This window comes from Crinia signifera, chromosome 11, assembly GCF_055691185.1.
Source record: "Crinia signifera chromosome 11, ASM5569118v1, whole genome shotgun sequence".
NCBI classification, from domain to species: Eukaryota; Metazoa; Chordata; class Amphibia; order Anura; family Myobatrachidae; genus Crinia; species Crinia signifera.
The window spans coordinates 108,788,974-108,811,002 of NC_139227.1; the positions used below are offsets into that span (position 1 = coordinate 108,788,974).

General features: G+C 46.9%; 1 protein-coding gene across 6 annotated transcripts in view; it reads left to right on the top strand.

Annotated features, from left to right (window-relative positions):
• The window catches only part of ANO3 (anoctamin 3), a 347,490-nt gene that overhangs the window by 117,896 nt on the left and 207,565 nt on the right, over window positions 1–22,029 (top strand). For 3 of the 6 annotated variants that reach the window (XM_083164196.1, XM_083164191.1, XM_083164192.1), the window contains exon 2: window positions 21,466–21,660. In XM_083164196.1, coding sequence (XP_083020322.1) covers window positions 21,466–21,660 — 195 coding nt within the window. Of the gene's footprint in view, window positions 1–10,441; window positions 10,462–20,998; window positions 21,114–21,234; window positions 21,340–21,465; window positions 21,661–22,029 lie in introns of those variants that run through there. The other 3 variants (XM_083164195.1, XM_083164194.1, XM_083164193.1) reach the window with 3 other exon arrangements.

Below are 22,029 nucleotides of genomic sequence, written 5' to 3' on the forward strand. Positions count from 1 at the left end.
AAAATCTGTTGTAGCCCACCCCTGGATCCGCCACTGCTCCATACAATGCAACTTTTCAGATTTTATTACAAATGTGAAAAGTACAGATTGGTCTTCAGTGGGCAGTTCGTTACCCAACATTAGAAATACGAAAACAATACCGAAAAGCCCTTCCCAATATCTGCCTAATCCTTCCAAAATGTGGGTTGAAACTGCTCCCCTTTCAAGATCCACAAACTGGTCCTGCCAAATCAGGACATGTAACAGAATTGCAGTTCCAATAAGTTGGAAGTGAGCACCTTGACATGTGTAGATGGACACACTCGCTCACTTCCACAAGTACAGAAACACTGCAGCCCTTCATTTTTGAGAGGTTTGTCAATGAGTCATTTGTAATGGCTCAAACATTAAGAGGGAATTTGATGGGAGGTAAAGTACCAACCAATCAGCTTATATCTGCCATGTTACAGGCTGTGTTATGAAAAATGATAAGAACTGATGGTCGTTATGTCCCCCAACTTCATCTCTCTCCAAAGAATGACACTGCTCCCCCAGTGAGACAGTTAAATTGACATTAAAAGAAACAACTCAGATAGCATGATTGCTTCCAGATACTAAAAGCTTTGTTCCCATTTATCTCATAAACCTCATTGTTGACTGCACTTGACCTTTGCTGCTGCCAGATCGCTGCCCATGCAGACGATTCGCCTTTTTTACTGAACATCCCAAACCACAGGCTTGAAGAGCAGCCAAGTGAAAGTAGTTCACGGGAATGAATGAGTATGAACACAGTTCAATGAAAGGGGCTAAAATGATAAATGCAAGCACCGGAAAATGTGCCTATATTTCTTAGCTCTTAATACTGAATAAAAAGAAGACAATTACATGAGAAATTGCTCATGTAAAGCTGAAAAAGAAATGATGTATGAAGCTTCATCGCTATTGTGACAGGCATCAGTGCTATTGGATGGACCCAGCTGCCAGGGATACCAGGGGCGGATCCAGGATAAAATTACAGGGGGGGCACCATGATAAAAGAGGGTTTAGGTGGGGGAGGGCCAGTGTTAGTGGTGCCAGTGTACATGGTAAGAGAGCGGCAGAGAGAGGGTGGCAATGGGATTAAAAATAGGCCCACCATGGCAACAAAAGTGAAGGATGTAGTTGTGCGCGCGCCGAAGGCGCGCTCTGGAAAAGGGGGTGTGGCCACTCAACAGGGGGCATGTCCTTGAGTGTAGTGTATAACACCATAAACAACTTCTACACATTATGCTACAAAATACTAGACCCCATTATACTTGCCCCTTACACATGATGTCAAATGGAATGAGCCAAAATTAAAACAAAGCCACATGGATTGTGTCAAAATTCACATAATGCCACACGGATTGAGCCAAAATTTACATAATAACACACGGATTGAGCCAAAATTCACATAATGCCACATGGATTGAGCCAAATTCATAAAATGCCATATGGATTGAGCCAAAATTCACATAATGCCACATGGATTGAGCCAAAATTCAAATAATGCCACACGTATTGAGCCAAAATTCACATAATGCCACACGGATTGAGACAAAATTCACATAATGCCACACGGATTGAGCCAGAATTCACATAATGCCACACAATACGCTTCGGTACTTGTGAGTTATCCGGACGCCCGATTTCAAAATCGGGTCGGATCGGGCACATCGCATCGCATCGCATGCGACCATCGGATGCGATGCGATGCGATGCGATGCGATGACCCGATTTTTCCATAGGAATCAATGTTAAAATGGACTGAGTCCATTTTAACATGGAATTCAATGGGAAAAAGGGGTCCTTTTCATACCCCTACTATCCAAGTGGGCATGGAGTTGGATATAAACCTGTGGCGAGCGTAGCGAGCCACCGAGCCCGAAGCGTGGCGAGCGTAGCGAGGGGACACAGAATACCGGCCCCTCGCGGGGCTCGCTTCGCTCGCCACGCTTCGGGCTCGGTGGCTCGCTACGCTCGCCACAGGTTTATATCCAACTCCATGCCCACTTGGATAGTAGGGGTATGAAAAGGACCCCTTTTTCCATAGGAATCATTTTAACATTGATTCCTATGGAAAAATCGGGTCATCGCATCCGATGGTCGCATGCGATGCGATGCGATATCGCATCGCATCGCATCTGATTGTATGCCTTAACTTAAGGCATACAATCAAAAAATCGGGCGTCCAGATAACTCACAAGTACCTACGCTTCATATACAGGGACATTGTCCACCAAAGGCGCGCATTAAACATTTACACTATAATGTCCATTGCACGTTAAGTTACACGCCATTATGTCCATTATGTATTATGCCAAACACCATAATGCCTATTAAAAATGCTACATACAGTAAGTGCTGCTTATCTACATGCTCATTGCCAAGGGTTCCATGCTCATTGCCAGAGGTTCCATGCTCATTGCCATGTGGGATTACATGCTCATTGCCAATGGGGAATACATGCTCGTGGTAAATGGGGGACAGCCGCCGCCAGGCAGAAGTGATAGCCACTGACAGTGGCAGAGCCTGGCTGTATTCCGAGCACTGCAGGTCCCAGCTATTTGAAATAATACCCATTTCACACCAGAAAATGCATTCCCAGGTTGGCCCCTTTTACACCAGCCTAGTCCCTGCATTTTCTGGTGTGAGGGGGAGAGAAAACCACCCCTCCCCCCCTTTAACCAGTTATCTCATTTAACCGGCTATATCTTCGGAACTAACTGACCCATTTACATGAGACAAGTATCATATTGAAGAACTTTTGAGTGGGTTTTGAATGATTTTGGTCCAGTGAAACTGGAACGTTTGGTTCCAGAATAATCTGCCCTTAAAGAACATGAACAGCCATGAAATTACATTTCAAAAATAAAAAAATCAATTTACACGCTATATCTATGGAACCGATTAACCGATATGGACCATCCTGGTATCATATTGAAGGCCCAGCGATTTGGAATTGAATGACATCAACCACAAGCTCCTGTGATGCCAGGAGGGGAACTGGCAGCCGTCGGAACCAGGTGGGGGTCGGAATTGACGGGTCCCATATTACCCTATAGGGAAAAAAATGTTACAGCTTTGCCAGGCGATATCTCCGGTTCCCGGGGGGCTAGAGACATGGGGCTGGGCTCGTTGGAAAGCTCTGGTCCTCATCTACAAAATGAATGACAGGGGGGGCACGTGCCCGGGTGCCCCCCCCCTGAATCCGCCACTGAGGGATACCCTAAGAGATGTTTGGTCCATGTTACTAACGGGGCTGTGGGAAAGGATGTTGATTCATAAGCGTTCCCTATTGCTTCTCTTTTTAAACAGCGCAATATGCCAGACCTGGCCAACCATTGGTTTTCCAGCTGTTGTGAAACTACATATCCCAGCATGCACTGCCAGAGTTTGAGCATTGCAAACCTGAGACAGGGCATGCTGGGATTTGTAGTTTCACAACGGCTGGATAGCCACAGGTAAGTTTTTTTGCAATTAAAACTTATGGCGGGATGTTATACAGCCTGAGTTTGCAGGTGGTGCCGCGCCTGAATTTGGACGTTTTCTTAAAGCGGCAATCGTTTACAGGCCTACTTGTGCCTTGTAAACCATCTCCGAAGTTGGAGTCTATCTGACTCTCCTCGCCATGTTAATTCCAGTGCTCATATGATTTGTAGAGCATTCAGCTATTTTGGGGGATATTCATTTTATTGCAATTTATTTTCGGTTGGGTTACTAAATGTTCAGTATCCCAACACATTCTGAATGCCGACGAACCCTGGTAATTATTTGAACCCTAACCTTATATTTAATTGTACCCCATCTCCTAACACAGGTATGGTCAAACTATGGCCCTCCAGCTGTTGTGAAACTATTATTATTATTACCAGTTTCTTATATATCGCACACATATTCTGCAGCGCTGTACAGAGAATATTTGAACATTCACATCAGTCCCTGCCCCAGTGGAGATTACAATCTATATTCCCTACCACATGTACATGCACACACAGACACACACAGACATTCTAGGGTTAATTTATTGGGAGCAAATTAACCTACCAGTATATTTTTGGATTGTGGGAGGAAACCGGAGTACCCGTGGGAAACCCAAGTAAGTATGGGGAGAATATACAAACTCCACACAGTTAGAGCCATGGTGGGAATTGAACCCATGACCTCAGTGCTGTGAGGCAGTAATGCTAACCTTTACACCGTCCGTACTGCCCTGTATATATAACACATGGTGGGGATAGAACCCATGACCTCAGCGCTGTGAGGCAGTAATGCTAACCATTACACCATCCGTACTGCCCTGTATATATAACACATGGTGGGGATAGAACCCATGGCCTCAGCGCTGTGAGGCAGTAATGCTAACCGTTACACCGTCCGTACTGCCCTGTATATATAACACACGGTGGGGATAGAACCCATGACCTCAGCGCTGTGAGGCAGTAATGCTAACCGTTACACCGTCCGTACTGCCCCGTATATATAACACATGGTGGGGATAGAACCCATGACCTCAGCGCTGTGAGGCAGTAATGCTAACCATTACACCATCCGTACTGCCCTGTATATATAACACATGGTGGGAATAGAACCCATGACCTCAGTGCTTAGAGGCAGTAATGCTAACCATTACACCGTCCGTACTGCCCTGTATATATAACACACGGTGGGGATAAAACAGGGTTGCCGACTTTCTCATTCTCCTCTCCGGGAGAAGCCCGGAGAGGAGAGATTCAGTAGCCGCTCAGGGGCGGGGCTTAAGCGTGACATCACTAAGCCCCGCCCCCATGCTGGTAAACCAGCGAATTCAGTGATCTCCGTGGAGGGGGCGGGGCTAAAATGACGCGATTGTGTCATTTTAGCTCCGCCCCCTCTTCTGAGACCCGAGGATCGCGGCATTTTAATGCCGCGATCCGGGGGACAGCGGGGGTCCCCCCTGAATCCGGGAGGGTTGCCCACCCTTCCGGGGGGCCGGGAGGGAGCCCCGATTTTCGGGAGACTCCCGGAAATTTCGGGAGGGTCGGCAACCCTGGGATAGAACCCATGACCTCAGCGCTGTGAGGCAGTAATGCTAACCATTACACCATCCGTACTGCCCCGTATATATAACACACGGTGGGGATAGAACCCATGACCTCAGCGCTGTGAGGCAGTAATGCTAACCATTACACCGTCCGTACATATAACACATGGTGGGGATAGAACCCATGACCTCAGCGCTGTGAGGCAGTAATGCTAACCATTACACCATCCGTACTGCCCCGTATATATAACACATGGTGGGGATAGAACCCATGACCTCAGCACTGAGAGGCAGTAATACTAACCATTACACCATCCGTACTGCCCCGTATATATATATATATATATATATATATATAAAAAACACATGGTGGGGATAGAACCCATGGCCTCAGCGCTGTGAGGCAGTAATATAACCGTTACACCTTCCGTACTGCCCCGTATATATAACACATGGTGGGATAGAACCCATGACCTCAGCGCTGTGAGGCAGTAATACTAACCATTACACCATCCGTACTGCCCTGTATATATAACACATGGTGGGGATAGAACCCATGACCTCAGCGCTGTGAGGCAGTAATGCTAACCATTACACCATCCGTACTGCCCCGTATATATAACACATGGTGGGGATAGAACCCATGACCTCAGTGCTGCGAGGCAGTAATGCTATAACCATTACACCGTCCGTACTGCCCCGTATATATAACACATGGTGGGAATGGAACCCATGACCTCAGTGCTTTGAGGCAGTAATGTAATCATTTAGGGTGATTATCTGTGAAATGTTTAATCGATGGGACCAAGTGTGTTTATGTTTGCAGGTGGGAGTTTTTTTTTTTTTTTTTAATTTTGAAAAGTGGCTCAAAATGACACAAAACTCAATTTAAAGCCATTCCTACACCCTTCATTGATCTGGAACAGTTATCCTTGCTGGTTTTCATTGATGTATGCCGCCAATGTGATGACATTCTTCAATGAGGACCAGATCCATTGCAGACGTAATCAATGATAAATTGGCCCCATAGTAACAAACACCTCTGTGCAGAATTGCTTGGCATTAGTATGTGAAGTTCTAATTCTAAAGAAGCATTTGGATTGTGGCTAAACTTTACTGTAACATGTAGGAATGGCGTATGGTCATTCGGCTGCAGTGCAGACCTTGAGACAGAGTGAATTCTATTTATCACATTCCTGTGCTATCAGCTGTTAATTCATTTGACCCGCTGCTGTTGCTGCTGTGCACTCACAGTTGAATCACAGCTTCTGTACCCATTGTACCTAACCCTCTTATGTGCTTGTGAATCAAACATCTGGTGCTTGTTTATTGCAGTGAAGTGAATTAATGTCAGCGCTATAGAAAATGATTTGTTAAAAGCGTCCAAGTCAGCTTGAGGTTCATATATGACGGATGTAGATGTACAATGAGAGAATAAAGAAATAGCGATTCTCATTAGATTTAGGAGCAAATCCAGCTAAAGGGTGCAAATCTGCTCCAGGTCCCGCCATGCTAAAAGAGGTGCAAATGTATTTTTGCATGCAGAGAGCTGACTGGCTTCTTTTGCATGTACAGTAGCACACAAATACTGCAGAGCTTTATCTTTACATTGTGAGCAGTGGTGGGGCTGCAACATAGTCCAAAATTCAAATAGGGGATCAAGACCAAGTGCCAGTGAGTCAGTTTGGGATGGCAGTTGGTGTGGCTCCCTTATTTGAATTCAGCCCCTCTTTGGAGCCTCCCCCGATTTAAATTTATTTAAAAATAAGCAGTTTATATATTTTAACTCTGCTTTCCCTGGTGGTCTAGGGTGAAAGCATTCAGCAAGTGTTTATTACCACACAACCTACCCCTCCCCCCTCTCCCAGCATTTTTGGGGTTGGTGGCAGCCAGACCAGTACAAATACCGGTACTTGTGTAGTTTCACGGCGGCACTCCCCCACAGATCGCATCATATGCAAATCACATACAAATATATGCAATTTAGCACACCCCCACTATCAACTTTGGCGTGGAATTGATTTTATAAAGTGTGGCGAGTGCAGCAGGAACCATTAGTATGGTTCAGGTTTGTTTTTGTGTTTGTGTTTGGCATTTGACTCTTTGGTGGCCTCCGGTGGTCAGTCTGTGCCATTGCAGCTCAAATCTTCTGGAGTCTTGATTTATTCACAAGGCTGACTGATAATGAGCTCATTATTCCTGCTGTCAGGTTGGCTGGAGATGTCACAGGTGTGCTAATCACCTGAGTCCTTCTTAAGGCATTCTCCCCAGCAATGCACAGCAGGTGATAGCTTCCTGTTTTGCAATTTCCTGGTCTGGATTGTCTTGTTCTGTCAAGTCTCTTTTCCTGCTGCAGCCTGGGTCCAGTCATCCTGTGCCATGTGCAAGATTGTCCTGGGACGTGCTGCTGATTCCTTTCTGCCCGAGTTTGCTGCACTTGCTGACATCTTGGGACTTCCACCTTCCATCTTATACCCGGTGTCGTGAGTACTCTGAGCCTGTTGTTAGGTGGCTCTTTAGCATGTTAGTTGCCCTAGTGGAGGTTGGGCATTATTCCTCCTTTTGATTTGTGTGGGGTTAACCCCTTAAAGTTGTGCTGGGAACAACTTTATGGTTTGCAACAAGGTCGCTTGGTTGTGACAGGGTCGCTTGGCTTTGTTTGCAACAGAATCGCTGGATTCAGTTTTGTTATCTCAGTACTCCAGTCTTTGTTTATCCCATACTTGTGTTGCAATTGGGATTTGTACTTCAGGGTTATCCTTCATAGCTGGGGTTCATTAGTTGAGTTAGATTCTCCTCTTGGACTTATCCTTGCTGGTCGTCGTGGGCTTGTCACCACCTAACACCTTGCTGCACCGGAGCTTGGGCGGGCTTAACTCACCCTTCCAGCCATGGCGGTTACAGGCAAAGCCTAGCATCCCGCAGTCCATGGCCACCTGCCAGAGGGATCCAATAGAGTCAGGCTAGAGGATAGCACCACTGATTAATCTGAGTTGGCACTAGGTTACCAGAGTTACTCCCTGGATTGTAACAGCTTCGGGCTGATGTGGATAGTGGGGGTGTGATATAATTGCATTGCAGATCTACAGGCCCCCTTACATTAGTCCGACTTGTCCTAGGGACAAGTCGGACCTGATTTCCCATGCAGCTCCCTGGGAGGGGTACACACGAGTAGGCACTTGATGTGCCAAGTTTTGCATATGATAAATTGCATGCGATTTATCATATGCAACTCCTGGGGAGCTGCAGGGAAGAGCCGGGCAGGGTGAGCTGACAAATAGTCAGCAGGCGGGGGATGCAGATGATCCGGGCAGGGGGAAAGGCTGGCAGGGGCAGCAGATGGAGGGAACAGGGGTCACGAGTTGGGCAGAAGGATCAGGCAGCCGCTGCTGTAAGGAAGAAAAACCCCAATACAAAGGAATGGGCAGACAGTGATTGGCTGAGAGCTCTCTCAGACAATTGCTGATTGTCTGACAAAGCTCTCAGACCAGTGGCGTAGCTACACTGTGGCAGCCACCGCGGTCGCTTGGGGAGCCGTGGTCTGTGGGCGCAGCATAGCAAGTGCACACTGACTTTATTCTAAACTATTGCCTGCCACGGCCGCTCACCAGGATACAGTCAACAGTATCATTCTGTGTCTGCTCATTGGCGATCCTGCACACAGGACAGTGCAGGAGCGCAGCAGCAGCAGACGCAGTGTGCGGGCAGCGAGCAATGTACAGAGGACTCTCCATACAGTCTGCCTGAGAGAGAGGGACGCAGCCCCGTCTCCTTCAATGCTGTGTGTGATGCCTGGGGAGGGACGCAGCCTTGTCTCCTTGACCATGTAAGTGTGCGGCAGGGGTAGGGGGCGGGTGTAAATGTGCACCAGAGGGAAGTGGGGGGGCACCAGGGAATGTTTGGCGGGGGACACAAAATTTCAAGCTACGCCACTGTCTCAGACAATCAATGGCTGCCCATTAGTTTGTATTGGGGTTTTTCTTCCTTGCAGCTGCAGCTCCCTGATCCTTGTGACCCCTTCCCCTCGTCGGTTCACTGGCGTCCCCCCATCCGCTGCCTATGTGTCCGCTGCCCCTGCCAGCCTCTCCCCATGCCCGGCTCACCGGTGTCCCCAGCCTGCTGACTATTTGTCAGCTCACCCTGCCCGGCTCTTCTCTGCAGTTCCCCAGCGTCCTCCGCTGGCTGACCCTGCCCGGAGACTGCACATAAGATTAAGGAAATCTTATGTGCAGCCAGTGCGACTGCCCGACTCGGGTTGGACGGGGTGTCAAAACATGCGATTTGGGCCGATTTCACGGCCCGTCTCATCCGAATCGGGTGAAATCGGCATGAAATCGCATAATGTACGGGGGTCTTAATTGTATGCAAAACGTATGCACTAAATCACATATGATTTGCATATGATCTTCTGGGAAGTGCTGCCGTGAAAGTACCCACCTACCCTAGCACAGCAACAACGCAGCTGCCCCAGCAGTGTCCAGGCTATTGCTGACAATCCTGGAAACTGGACAGACTCGCGATGGGGAAGTCCCGATTAAGCAATCACCGATGCGGTAGTCAGCTCTGCATTGTTGCTTCCGGCACTGCTGTCTGTGTGACAGGCGCAGTACAGGAGGCACCCAGCAGAAGCAGTGTGCGTGGTAGTGAAGGGAGAGACTGAGCGCCTCTTCAGCCTGGCACCTCCCTGCACCGCAGGTGCCGCATAGTAGCGCCGGCCCTGCCCATACTGTTCAGTGGCACAATTGCGGCTTTGAAAAATGGAGTGCGGGAGCGGGCAGCCACCTAGGTGAAGTAGGGGGTGGAGCTCATTATAATGGGCATGGCACTCATGATTGCATCATTGTGGCTATGCCCCTGCTGCCCAATTACAATATTACAGGCATTGTACGATGACACGACTCAGCAGTGGACTTGCCCACCATTCCAGTGCACTCAGGAAGGGGTGCCCAATTTTCAGGAGCGTCCCGAGCGTCCCGGTCAAAATATAATCCTCGCTCTAAATGATTATTTTCTAAATATTGTGTCAATTCTTCTTCTTTTTTTTTTTTAAAGTATATGTACTTTTAATATTTGTTTACAAGCTAAATAATTCCATAAATTAAATAATAATACATTTATTTACTTACTTCTGTATTATACTTGGGTCCCCGGGTGTCTGCCAAGACCCGGTGATTCCGCCCTCTTCTGCTGGATGTATGTTGTCCTTCTGATAAGAAGGTGTCTGTGTGAAAGGCCTACTACAGAGATAGGAGATTATAGCCAGACCAGGGCTGGCACCAGTAGATTCTCATCACTTCTGCTGCCATTATAGACTGTTTTCATGCGGGCAATGTGTTTTCTATCAGCAATACCTGCCACCAGCAGTGTGGAAAGTATGGCTAAGCTGTCGCAGTCATCAGGGGAAGTGCTGGCTCAGGTGGAATTGCAGACGCAGACCTGAGGTAGGTAATGGTCTGCATTAGTGGAGGGCTTGTGGCTTGTCACCCAGATTTGTATTTTGAATTTTGAATTAAGTTACATTGTGTAAACTTTTATTTCTATTGGGCCACATAATGTACACAGCACCTTACATTACTAAGAAAATCAATATATTATTAGGAGAATTGAGTGTTTGGGGCGTAAATCCAGTATATAGAAAACCTTAAAATTTATGTAGCTGAATTATCTCAAACAGAAACCAAAAATTGAGCTATAGATAATGATGCAGTCGCTATTTTCAGCTATATCAAATCCAGGCAGGAGGCGGTATACAGGCAGGAGGGTGGAACGTAGGCAGACAGGGGTGGTATGCAGGCAGGAGGGTGGTATGCAGGCAGGAGGGTGGTATGCAGGTAGGAGAGTGGTAGGTAGGCAGGAGGGTGGTATGCAGGCAGGGGGTGGTATGCAGGCAGGGGGTGGTGTGCAGGCAGGGGGTGGTGTGCAGGCAGGAGGTGGTATGCAGGCAAGGGGTGGAGTTCAGGCAGGGGGTGGAGTGCAGGAAGGGGGTGGAGTGCAGACAGGGGATGGTGTGCAAGCGGTGGTATGCAGGCAGGGGGTGGTGTGCAGGCAGGGGGTGGTATGCAGGCAGGGGGTGGTGTGCAGGCAGGGGGTGGTGTGCAGGCAGGAGGGTGGTATGCAGGCAGGAGGGTGGTATGCAGGCAGGAGGGTGGTGTGCAGGCAGGAGGGTGGTGTGCAGGCAGGGGGTGGTATGCAGGCAGCAGGTGGTATGCAGGCAGGAGGTGGTATGCAGCATACTTGCCTACTTTTAAATTCTGCACAAGAGAAAATAGCGGGTGGCCGTCGGGCACCTGTCTGTCGGCGTTTTGACAGTCGCAATCCCGAATTCGGGTAAATAACTGTCGGGATCCCGACTGTCGGGACCGCGTCCGGCACCCTGTACTTACACCTTGTTTTATCTAGATGACCCGTCTCTCTCTCTCTCTCTCTCTGTTTTTGGCAATGTGTTTACAGAATCGCTCTCTGCCAGCAGGAAAGCATTATTTCGAAGAGTTTGATGAACATCTGCTTATGCTTCCAGTGTATAGTTGCCAACGTTTTATAATAGTTTTGAGCAGTGGCGTAAAAATGCCATTTAATCCCAAACGCTGGCGGAGGGAGCTGGGGGCGCAGAGTCTCTACCGGTAGATTCCATCCGGTCTCTCTGCTTGGAATCTGCGCAAAGATGGCCCCCTAAAAATGGATGCCGCCCAGGATAAGATAGATCTTAAAGGTTCTGCTGGAACTCATCTGCTAGGGGAGTTCAGCACAGTGCTACCTGGAAGTGCCGTAAGTGCTAAAACCCTGGCAACGACCGTGTAACCCCTGGCAATGAGCATGTTACCCCTGGCAACAACCATGTAACCCCTGGCAATGATTATGAAACACCTGCAACCCCTAGCAATGAGCATGTAACCCCCTGGCAATGATTATGAAACACCTGCAACAAACATGTAACCGCTGGCAATGAGCATGTAGCCCCCTGGCAATAACCATGAAACAGGAGTAACCCCTTGTAACCAGAGCCAGATTAAGGTCTAAATGGGCCTGGAGCTGAAAATTATCAAGGGCCTATTATGCACAATAATAGGGGTTGTGGCCAGCACCTAATAATGTGGGGGGCGTGACCAGTGTTCTGGTTGGGTGGTCAGCTCATGGGTGTGTCTCTATTTGTGTAAATGCTTTCAACTAATTATATATACCTGGACAAAGCAGGAGTCTGGCATAGGAAAAATGCAGGGAGATATATTAGCGGGTGCCCTCCAAAGGTGCACCCGCAGGATGCCGATGTCCTAAGATACTTGCGGGGCGAGGCGGCACTCCAGTGATAAAAAAATACTGAAAGTCAAAACTTGGTAGACAACATTTCAGCACCTTTTATGTGGTCACCTAAGTTTACCACACCATATACACCTTATACCAGTGGTCTCCAACCTTTTTTGGGGTGTGAGCTACTCGCGGCAAAATAAACCACCCGGAGGGCTACTAAAATTAAAACAATTTTAAAAAATCTGCCTTATAACCAAATAATGCCCTTTACACATCATGCCACACATCGTAATGCCCCTGACACACTATGCCACATACATAACTGCGTGCACGCACCAAATATTTGGTGTGTGCATCCAATGAATATGGGGGTGTGATACACATATGCCTCCAATAGTGCAGTGCCAGATATACATATGCCTAAATAGTTCCAGATACACATATGCTCCCACGGTGCCAGGTATGCCCAGACAGTGCCAGAAACAGGAATACCTCCACGGTGCCAGGTATGACCCCATGGTTCTAGGTATGCCCCCACAGTGCCAACAAGTAGGCCCCCACAGTGCCAGCAATAAGTATGCCCCCACAGTGCCAGGTGTTTCCCAGCAGCAGCACACTCACCATTGCTGCTGATTCTGCCGGCGCCACTGCTTCCCTATTCAGGGGAGAAGAGCACAGCGCACCGCGCGTCTCTCCTTCCCCTCACTTCCTTGTGACTGTGACATCTGCCAAGCAAAGCTCATGGGCCGGCTCCTGATTGGCTGCCGGCCCACGAGCTCTGATTGGCGGATGTCCCAGTCACAGGGATGCACAGTGAGGGGTAGGAGAGAAGCGCAATGCGCCTAATGCTACATAGGTGCTGCTTACCTACATGCTCATTGCCAGGGGTTCCATGCTCATTGCCAGGGGTTCCATGCTCGTTGCCATGTGGGATTACATGGTCATTGCCAAGGGGAAATACATGCTCGTGGTAACTGGGGGACAGCCACCGCCGAGCACAAATAACAGCCATTGACAGCCAGGCAGAGAGCAGGGGGCTGCCCGGCTGTATTCAGAGCACTGCAGGTCCTGGCTATTTTAAATAATACCCCTTTCACACCAGAAAATGCAGGAATTTACCCAGGAATATGGTCCCAGGATTATGCATGGACATTCCGGGGCTGGCCCATTTTACACCAGCCTAGTCCCTGTATTTTCTGGTGTGAGGGGGAGAGAAAACCACCACCCCCCTTAAACAACCAGCTATATCTTCAGAACCAACTGACCCATTTACATGAGAACAGTATCATATTGAAGAACTTTTGTGTGGGCTTCGAATGTTCTTGGTCCCGTGAAACTGGACAGTTTGGTTCCAGATAAATCTGTCCTCAAACAACATGAACAGCCATGAAATTACATTTCAGAAATAAAAAAATAGGTTTACCCACAATATCTCTAGAACCAATGAAGCCATATGGACCCGCTTAGTGTCAGATTGAAGGCCCAGCGATTTGGGTTCAACTGAGCTCAACCTCGAGCTTCTGTGATGCTGGAGGGGGAACTGGCAGCCATTGGAACCGGGTGGGGGTCGGAATTAGTGGGTCCCATGTTCCAGCTTTGCCTGGCGGTATCTCCGGTTCCCGGAAGGCTAGCGACGCGGGGCCGGGCTCGTTGGAAAGCTCTGGCCCTCAGCTACAAAATGGGCCTACTTGGCTACTATAGCTCCATCAGGTCCATTGTTAATCCGGCCCTGCTTGTGACATGCATGTAACCCCTGGCAACGAGCATGCAGGTAACAAAATTAGAATTAATGTTATGGGGGGGTGCTGGTCGCCGGGAACTTTTTTTGGCAGGGGGATGCAAAATTTTCAATTTTTACTTTCCAATACTTAATAGAAGATATAAAATCCTGTGTCTGCATGTCACATACCCTCCAATATTCGAAGAGCAAAAACCCGCTACAAATTTCCTATACTTACAATGGGCAGCTACAAAAAAGTTACAGGCCGTAAAAAACGGTGCTGTACCTGCCCAAAAGGTACAGTTGGAGGGTATGATGTTATAAGTTAATTACAGGTTGGAAAAGGATACCAAGGGAGGAGATCCACCAATGTATGAATCTAATGCCCCATACACATAGTTCGATTTGGTCTCTTTTTCTATTCGAGTTTCGCTTATATAAACAAAATCAAATGGACTTCGAATGGTTTTTAGCCAGATTCGATGCCGAATTGATCCCGATGTGCGGCCCCGCGTCATCGAAAATTCGAAATTTAATTGAAAAATAGACTGTGCAGACAAGACTAAATCGTACAGATTTGTTCTATATAGTCCAAATTGAATGCGTTTTGCTTGCTACTCGATTCAGGATGGAATCAGCGTGGAATAGCAAGCAAAATCGCAACATGCGAACACCCCTTAATTGCAAGTTTGGATTTAGGGGAGCCACACCCGCTAGAGATAAGGGGTGAAATTTAATAGGGTGAGAGATTCAGAGAGTGAGAGATTTGGTAAGAAAGCGCCAGTTTTTTTTAAAGCGGCAATCATTTACACTGCTAAATCAAACTGGGTTTGCAGTGTAAATGATTGCCGCTTTAAAAAAAAAACTGGAGCTTTCTTACCAAATCTCTCTGAATCTCTCACCCTGGGGGTTATTCTAGTTCACTCTTTCTGACAAAATCCTTCTTAGATGGACAAAATCATGTGCACTGCAGGTGGGGCAGATGTAACTTGTGCAGAGAGAGTTAGATTTGGGTGGGGTTTTACTTCAAAGTGAGATCTATATTGCAGTGTAAAAATAAAGCAGCCAGTATTTACCCTGCACAGAAACAAAATAACTAACCCAAATCAAATTCTCTCTGCACATTTTACATCTGCCCCCCTGCAGTGCACGTGGTTTTGTCCATCTAAGAAGGATTTTGTCAGAAAGAGTAAACTAGAATAACCCCCCCTATTACATTTCACCCAAGGTTGGAGGGCGTAATGAATGTATCATTACTGTCAGTCTGTAATTACCATATACTATATTCTCACTCTACCGTAAACTGCAGCATCTTCAGTGGAGGGTGAATGGACATGGGCAGACTGCCTTGTAATCTGTTCTACTTATGTATATGTAATTAAAAATTAAATGAAGTATTATAGCTCATGGCTTGTTTTATTATTAGGTTATTATAAGGTTATATTATAATAAACTGCCAATTGTCAACAATGAGAATAATACAATTGAATAGCGTAGGTGGCCAATACTTTTGTGCCTAGGGGCACCCTAACCCCTGAATCTTCCCCAGAGTACAATCTATAGCAATAACGGACAATGGGGGAGGGGGATTGATGTACTACGCTGGTTTGGATAGTACCGGTATAATGCTTCCTGTGTCACCTCTTTACCAAGGAGAAGCAGGAAGCTACACTGAGGAGATTAATTACTATCTTGTGGGGGGGGGGGGATGACCCTAACCCTACCCCCCCCCCCTTCCGACGATCCACCCAACAAGGCTTCAGCCTAGTGGTGATGCGCTATGTCTGTCCTTCCAACCATCACCACCGGGCACGCTAGAATCGTGCTACTGTTGGGAACTCAGCAGCCACTGCAGCTGTTGAAATCAATAGATAGTATCTGATTGGTTGCCTGTAGAAACATCCCATGTGAAATACAGCTCACATCTTAGTCAATTTCCCCCATAACATGTGCTTTTTTTGGTGAGGAAAAGCCATCCTCGCTATCCAACCCCCTTGCCGGCCACTCACCATATTCAAGTTACTGGAACATCGAATACAGCGAGCCACCGAACATGGAATACGGTGAGCCCATCATTTTGACAGCCACAATCGCTCTTTCCGCCCATCGCTGAAAAGAACCAGTGAGTTGAAAATGGCAAGAGAAGGGGGTTCAGTAAAATACTGATGGTGAGCTATCGGCACTGCTCGCCATCAAAGCTCACCTTAAGGGCATTGCATATACCCCAAAGTGTCTCAACGTTAGTATCCATTTACAGGTTGAACACCAATTATTCGGAAACTGATGGTCCAGAACTTCCTTCAATCCAGACACATCAGGTGCCAAAGGAAAGTTAGGATTGTTAGGGGCGCACCCATAGAGACGCTGGGCGTACCCCTGCGAAAGCAGGCGTGATGATGCCTGCCTGAGGCGTCTGGCTGACGTCAAGCACCCTCCCCGAATTCATGGTGACTTTTCTTTCCAAACAGTGGAGAAATCATTAGATAGTGAGCAACCATCGGATAAATTCTCTCGCGATCGGCCGCATGTGAGCGGATATGGATGCATGCAGAGGGGCATACAGTATATAATTATATATATTTTTTAAACGTCAATCTGGTTTTGCCTTTATAAATGATTGGCGCTTTAAAATAAAAATCCGTGATCGTCCGGCATCCTAAACCTGCGGCAAACTCAGACCCTATTACATACAGTATGCCCCCCAGTCTGTGGGTCATCGCCAGATGTGCCCAGTTTTGCGCTGACTGAGAATCAGACCCTACGGCTTCCTGCTTATTTCAGTGATTCATGTTCTTGGCTCTGATTGGCCGTCACTGTTGTAAAACATTATCTGCATTATTATAGTAATTAGATTTTAAGCAGAAATCTATCCTAATTGTGTTATTGTTACATCGTTGAACAGGACAAACTTATTTATATTTTAATTACAGAAGTGCTTAATGTACTATTATACATCATGCTTTGTTCTCAGCATTTTGGGCTGAGGAGAATATATGACATTACCACAGTATGGTACTAATTTCTCATTGTAGATAAAGAAACATAAGTACAGCAGTACTGCACCGCTAAGATAAGGGAAGTGAACGGCAGGTCAATACTTCCTCCCGATCCAATCTAATATTATACCTGTAGGAAAGGCTAAGGAGAGTGCTACCAGTAAGACAACTCAGATTTGTTCCTTTGACAGTAGAGACGAGAGGAAACGTCTCAACTGTTGGGCCAGATGTACTAAGCTTAAAAAGTTCTAAAATGGAGTAATAAAGCACAAGCCAATCAGCTCCTACCTGCCATGTTACAGGCTGTGTTTGGAAAATGATAGGTAAGAGCTGATTGGCTGGTGGTTTATCACTACAATTTTTTTGACTTTACAAGCTTAGCACATCTGGCCCTTGTTCTCCTTAGAGCAGGGGCGCCAACAGGTCAGCTGGGCCCAAATAAAATGGAGCCCAGGAGCTGCCCAGACACACAATAGATCTTGGGCGGGATGTATTAAGCTGAAAATGTGGTAAAACCCCCAGTTTACCGCATTTTCATATGTACTAAACCCCGGCCGCACCGTTATCGCCAGGCAGGGTCTCGCCACCTTTGGGTGGCGATACCCTATAGAAGCCTATGGGCTTCTTTTCGACACCCACCGCCTCGGCCGCAAACCTGCCGCCTCGCTGACCCCACTCTCCCCCTCCCCCTGGCTTACCTTCTTGCTGAAGGTCCTCCTGGACCCCGGAAGGTAAACCCCCTCCTCCCCCTAGCAAGGCAGCCGGACGTCCTTCCGGCTGCAGGGGGAGGAGGAGGCTCCGGGGACAGCCACGCTCAGCTGTCCCGGTGTGAGGAGAGCAGTAGGCGGCTGGGAGGTGACCGCGATGCCACCCACATATGTTAGTACATATGCGCTGGCATCGCGGTGGCCAGGCAGCGAAGGGCGGCGATGTATATTAATACATCCAGCCCCTTGTGTGTAATTTCATATAAGATCTATCATAAAATCTACAACTGCTTCATACTGGTCCTTAACAGCATCTTCAGATCTTACGTCCAGCACACATGATCTGAGGATCGATCTCACGACCTGCGGGCCCACACATCTTACCAAAACACCTCATGATTTGTACTTAAAACACACACACACACTGCATCATAAGACCGGTCGAAGTTGTGTGTTCGAGCCTAAAATGGGTGAGCTGCTGGCGGGAATTAGGGACATATTTATTAAAGCTTTACAAGATATAAAATATTGAGAGATAAAGTACCAACCAGGGAAGCCAATCCCGGGGCATTCCGTTATGGTTTCCCATACTAAAAGCCGGAAAATGGCGTCCGTTTCACCTTCCCAGCAATTTTGCAGAGCTGCAGGTGCTAGCGAGGGACTCCGGAGAGGTAAGTATTGAATATGGGTGCAGGCGTGGGCCTCCCTGGCATACTTCCCAACATTTGTAGCTGAGAAATCGGTCTATGCCGTCATGCAGCTAGAAGGAGCCTCGCGGCCCAACCCCCGCCATTGTCATTTTGGGAGCTTGCACATTGCTCCCTGAGCAGCTGGGGGGGGGGGGGGGGGTCATAGGGTCACAGGGCTTAGGTCGAAAAATTAAAGAGGTTGACAGTGTCGGAATGTTGATACAAGCATTAAGTTGACAATGGGAAGGTTCACATTCAAAAGTGTCAACATAAGTATTGCATGGTTTTTTGTGCGGAATGTTGACCTAATGTTTATGTAAACCTTCTGACCCCTATGACCTCCGGCTCCCCTCCATACACTGATTGATGCCGTATGAATGTGCACAGCATATACTCATTAATCAGCAGCTGCTGTGCAGAGCAGAGCAGAGGTGAGCACTGTCCTCTCCAACTGGCAACTATGAAAATGGCCTTTGCCACAAAGAAGGGAAGAATCCCTCTGGATATGTAGGGTTTATAGTACAGAATAATGAGTTCTTCATATGGTCCTCTGATTGCAGCTGTGTCATCATAATGTACATATGTCAGAGCCTCCAACTTCATGCACCAATTCCCTGATCATCAGGTGTCTGCTCCTCTCTTCAGCATTAATGATCTGATCTGTGACAGTACAGAGATTATCCTACAGTATACACAGCATTATTACACCAAGTGCAGCCCATCACTGCGTACAGTACTGTATACACAGCATTATTACACCAAGTGCAGCCCATCACTGCTTACAGTACTGTATACACAGCATTATTACACCAAGTGCAGCCCATCACTGCCTACATTACTGTATACACAGCATTATTACACCAAGTGCAGCCCATCACTGCCTACAGTACTGTATACACAGCATTATTACACCAAGTGCAGCCCATCACTACCTACAGTACTGTATACACAGCATTATTACACCAAGTGCAGCCCATCACTGCCTACAGTACTGTATACACAGCATTATTACACAGTGTAGCCCATCACTGCTTACAGTACTGTATACACAGCATTATTACACCAAGTGCAGCCCATCACTGCCTACAGTACTGTATGCACAGTATTATTACACCAAGTGCAGCCCATCACTGCTTGCAGTATATACACAGCATTATTACACCAAGTGCAACCCATCACTGCCTACAGTACTGTATACACAGCATTATTACACAAAGTGCAGCCCATCACTGCTTACAGTACTGTATACACAGCATTATTACACCAAGTGCAACCCATCACTGCCTACAGTACTGTATACACAGCATTATTACACAAAGTGCAGCCCATCACTGCTTACAGTACTGTATACACAGCATTATTACACCAAGTGCAGCCCATCACTGCCTACAGTACTGTATGCACAGTATTATTACACCAAGTGCAGCCCATCACTGCTTGCAGTATATACACAGCATTATTACACCAAGTGCAGCCCATCACTGCCTACAGTACTGTATACACAGCATTATTACACCAAGTGTAGCCCATCACTGCCTACAGTACTGTATGCACAGCATTATTACACCAAGTGCAGCCCATCACTGCCTACAGTACTGTATACACAGCATTATTACACCAAGTGCAGCCCATCACTGCTTGCAGTATATATACACAGCATTATTACACCAAGTGCAGCCCATCACTGCTTACAGTACTGTATACACAGCATTATTACACCAAGTGCAGCCCATCACTGCTTACAGTACTGTATACACAGCATTATTACACCAAGTGCAGCCCATCACTGCTTACAGTACTGTATACACAGCATTATTACACCAAATGCAGCCCATCACTGCCTGCAGTATATACACAGCATTATTACACCAAGTGCAGCCCATCACTGCCTACAGTACTGTATGCACAGTATTATTACACCAAGTGCAGCCCATCACTGCTTGCAGTATATACACAGCATTATTACACCAAGTGCAGCCCATCACTGCTTACAGTACTGTATACACAGCATTATTACACCTAGTGCAGCCCATCACTGCTTACAGTACTGTATGCACAACATTATTACACCAAGTGCAGCCCATCACTGCTTACAGTACTGTATACACAGCATTATTACACCAAGTGCAGCCCATCACTGCTTACAGTACTGTATACATGGCATTATTACACCAAATGCAGCCCATCACTGCCTGCAGTATATACACAGCATTATTACACCAAGTGCAGCCCATCACTGCCTACAGTACTGTATGCACAGTATTATTACACCAAGTGCAGCCCATCACTGCTTGCAGTATATATACACAGCATTATTACACCAAGTGCAGCCCATCACTGCTTACAGTACTGTATACACAGCATTATTACACCAAGTGCAGCCCATCACTGCTTACAGTACTGTATACACAGCATTATTACACCAAGTGCAGCCCACACTAGCAAGAATGATGGGGGCTGCCGCAATTGTATTAAGCTGTACTTTAGGCACTTATCCATATGTCTTGAATACATTTTTTTCCCCCAGGTTTCCTTTGTCACGTCTCTGCTTTATATTTAATGTTCCAGCCCTTCAGTCCCCAGGGAACCCACAGCTCAGGCTGTCACCCAGCGAATCTGTGCTTCCTCTCCTCTCACTCGTATCATTCTGTGTGATGTCATGAAATAAAATTGCCGGCTACAGTACAGTATATACAGACTTTATTCATCATCCCAGCCACTCACCCTGATCAGATTGTACGTTAAGACAGGTTACCCGATTACTTTAAGCAGAATTATTATTAATGATGATCATCTGTCTGGAATAGAGTGCATTTCGATTTTTCCATAGCTGTTCTTGCTGTTGTTCTGTGTACGAATGTGTCACTGTGTCATTTACCAGCGGCTGAAGGCAGAGCAGAACATTTAAACAGTTCTCACTTGCTCGCTCGTTGGCGCAATCAAAATAACAAAACATTTTTCGGTATTGCTCACAATACTTCTTAACGACGTGTGTGTTTTTCTGTTTTGACACATTAATGGAGCGCAGCATTTAAAAAGGTGGTTTGCAGAATGCAATAGAAATGTCTTTCTCTGACTCTTTTTTTAGGCATGTTGAAAAGTAAGAGTGGGACGGACAAAGAACACCAACTCAAGCCATCGAGGAGAAGCATGCCATGTTTAGCTCAGAGCCAAACACATCCTCAGCATCTGAACAAGCAGTCATCGGTACACCAGGAGAATAAAGTCCAGCCTCAGCCTGTTAATGAGGGATCCCCAGCCATCGATGTAGAGCAACAAAAAGGTGAGTCCTATTGATTTCTATCCTTTGATTCAAGGTCAGAATGCTTGTTGGGAGCTAAGTTCTATCTCAAGTGATGTGTGGGTCAGGCAACAAGATGCATGTACAGTGCTTGGGGGAAAAGTGTACGGAAACAATTATTACAAAAGAGAACAAACAGAATTCACAGGAAAAAAATGATGGATGCATTAATTGTTAACCAGGCTGTTATAAGGTGCGGGCAGAGATGCTTAATGTGGGACTGCTATCGGAATCTAGGAGCTTAACACCTGATTCATAAATAATTGATTATAAACAAATGACAAAGGACCGCTGTCATTCTACCTTTGTTATACACAATGAGATATAATCCCAAATGCCAATCAGACCACA